This window comes from Sphaeroforma arctica, assembly GCF_001186125.1.
Source record: "Sphaeroforma arctica JP610 unplaced genomic scaffold supercont1.7201, whole genome shotgun sequence".
NCBI classification, from domain to species: Eukaryota; class Ichthyosporea; order Ichthyophonida; genus Sphaeroforma; species Sphaeroforma arctica.
In genome coordinates, this window is record NW_014033357.1 from 1 (window position 1) to 1,483 (window position 1,483).

The 1,483-nt window shown below is 41.3% G+C and overlaps 1 protein-coding gene across 1 annotated transcript; it reads left to right on the forward strand.

Moving 5' to 3' along the window:
* Positions 1 to 989: 989 nt before the first annotated feature.
* On the forward strand, positions 990 to 1,299 carry SARC_16017 (hypothetical protein; the record flags this gene model as incomplete). The annotated part of the gene is made up of 1 exon (XM_014289872.1): positions 990 to 1,299. A coding segment is annotated over one exon (310 nt), but the record flags the coding sequence as incomplete, so codon positions are not given.
* Between the last annotated feature and the right edge of the window lie 184 nt (positions 1,300 to 1,483).

Sequence of the window (1,483 nt, forward strand, 5' to 3'; positions counted from 1 at the left end):
ATTTTTTTCAGGGCCCAGGGTACTAGGCTCTCTCTCTCTCTCAACTACTACTGCAGCAGTGCAGCTGCTACAAATAACACTACTAATTTATGTTTTTTAATAAAAAACCCCCAAAAAAATGGGTTCTGGGGTCTCTGGGGACTCGGAAATGGATTCTGGGACTGGAAGTCTGGGGACTCGGCATTCGGCAACTGGCAAGTGGAATTTATATTTTTATATTTACATTCATTTTGATTTTCATTTCTCCGTCATTGTGCACAAAAAGCCAAAACACCAATCGCTGACAAATTTAAAATACGCCAGCTTTTTTATACATTATTAGTTGAATAAACACTTACCATTGGTCATGTAAGCAAATGATACTTGCTCAGATGCCCCCGAGTTTACCCCATTCTGCCATTCACTACTTCAGTCGTCAACTCGTCAGTCTTCAGTTCTTCCACACACCCCCCCAACCCCCACCAACCCCCCGCCCTAACCCCATGCCCCCGGGGCCCGGGCCCAAAGTCTCCCAGAGTCCCACGCCCCTCCTCAGTCCATACTACCCTTCGTGATGAGAAAGTTGTCCTATTCCACGCACCTATATGCCAACGCCTGAAATCAATATAATTAGTTGAAACACATTATGATGGTGAGACGTTCATCATAACTAATACCATGCAAGGTGATTTGCTGACTTACACCGATTTCCGGGAAGCGATTATGCTTTTTATTCATTAAATAAATATGTAGGACAGTTGACTTGCTTGTGAGACGGTGAGAGTCACGACTGGTGCGGTGATCAGATCTTTAGAAGTGTGTTTAAAATATGTAAAATATTTTATATATAAAATGAGGTAAATATTATATAAAATCTGTAAATACCAAAAACCTCACATCCACGACGAGAAAGCTGTCATCAAAAACAAGACGTTGTAGCAAAGACAACTCAGATTCGCTGCGACCTTCTCTGTGCAACAGTAGAATAATTCGAAGAGGCATAGCACAGTATGTTTAGTCAGTGTATACTGCAGAGGGTGGCGGCATCGCTAGTTCTAGCCACAGCCGTACAAGCAATTAACGATGTTGATCAGTGCGGAAACAACAACGGTAAATTCACTATCAAGATTAAAGATGGTGACTTGAGGCCAGATAGCAGCTCCAATACTATGGAATTCAGAACTATGGTCAACAATGTTGAGTGGATGAAGACCAAGCCCAGGTACGGGAGCGACGGGTTCGTTTGGAATATTGAGGGACATGTACACCGATTCGACTGCGCAGTCATGTATTTCGAGCTGTTCGAGGATGGATGGATCGGTAAGTGGCGTTTTGTATTACTACACACTTCCTAGACGTCTGTACCGCACATACATTATCACGGTTAGTTTTGCACTGTCGTGTACATAATCGATTACGGCTGGTGAAAGTATTCATACATATACATATATATATATATATATATATATATATATATATATATATATATATATATATACGTATA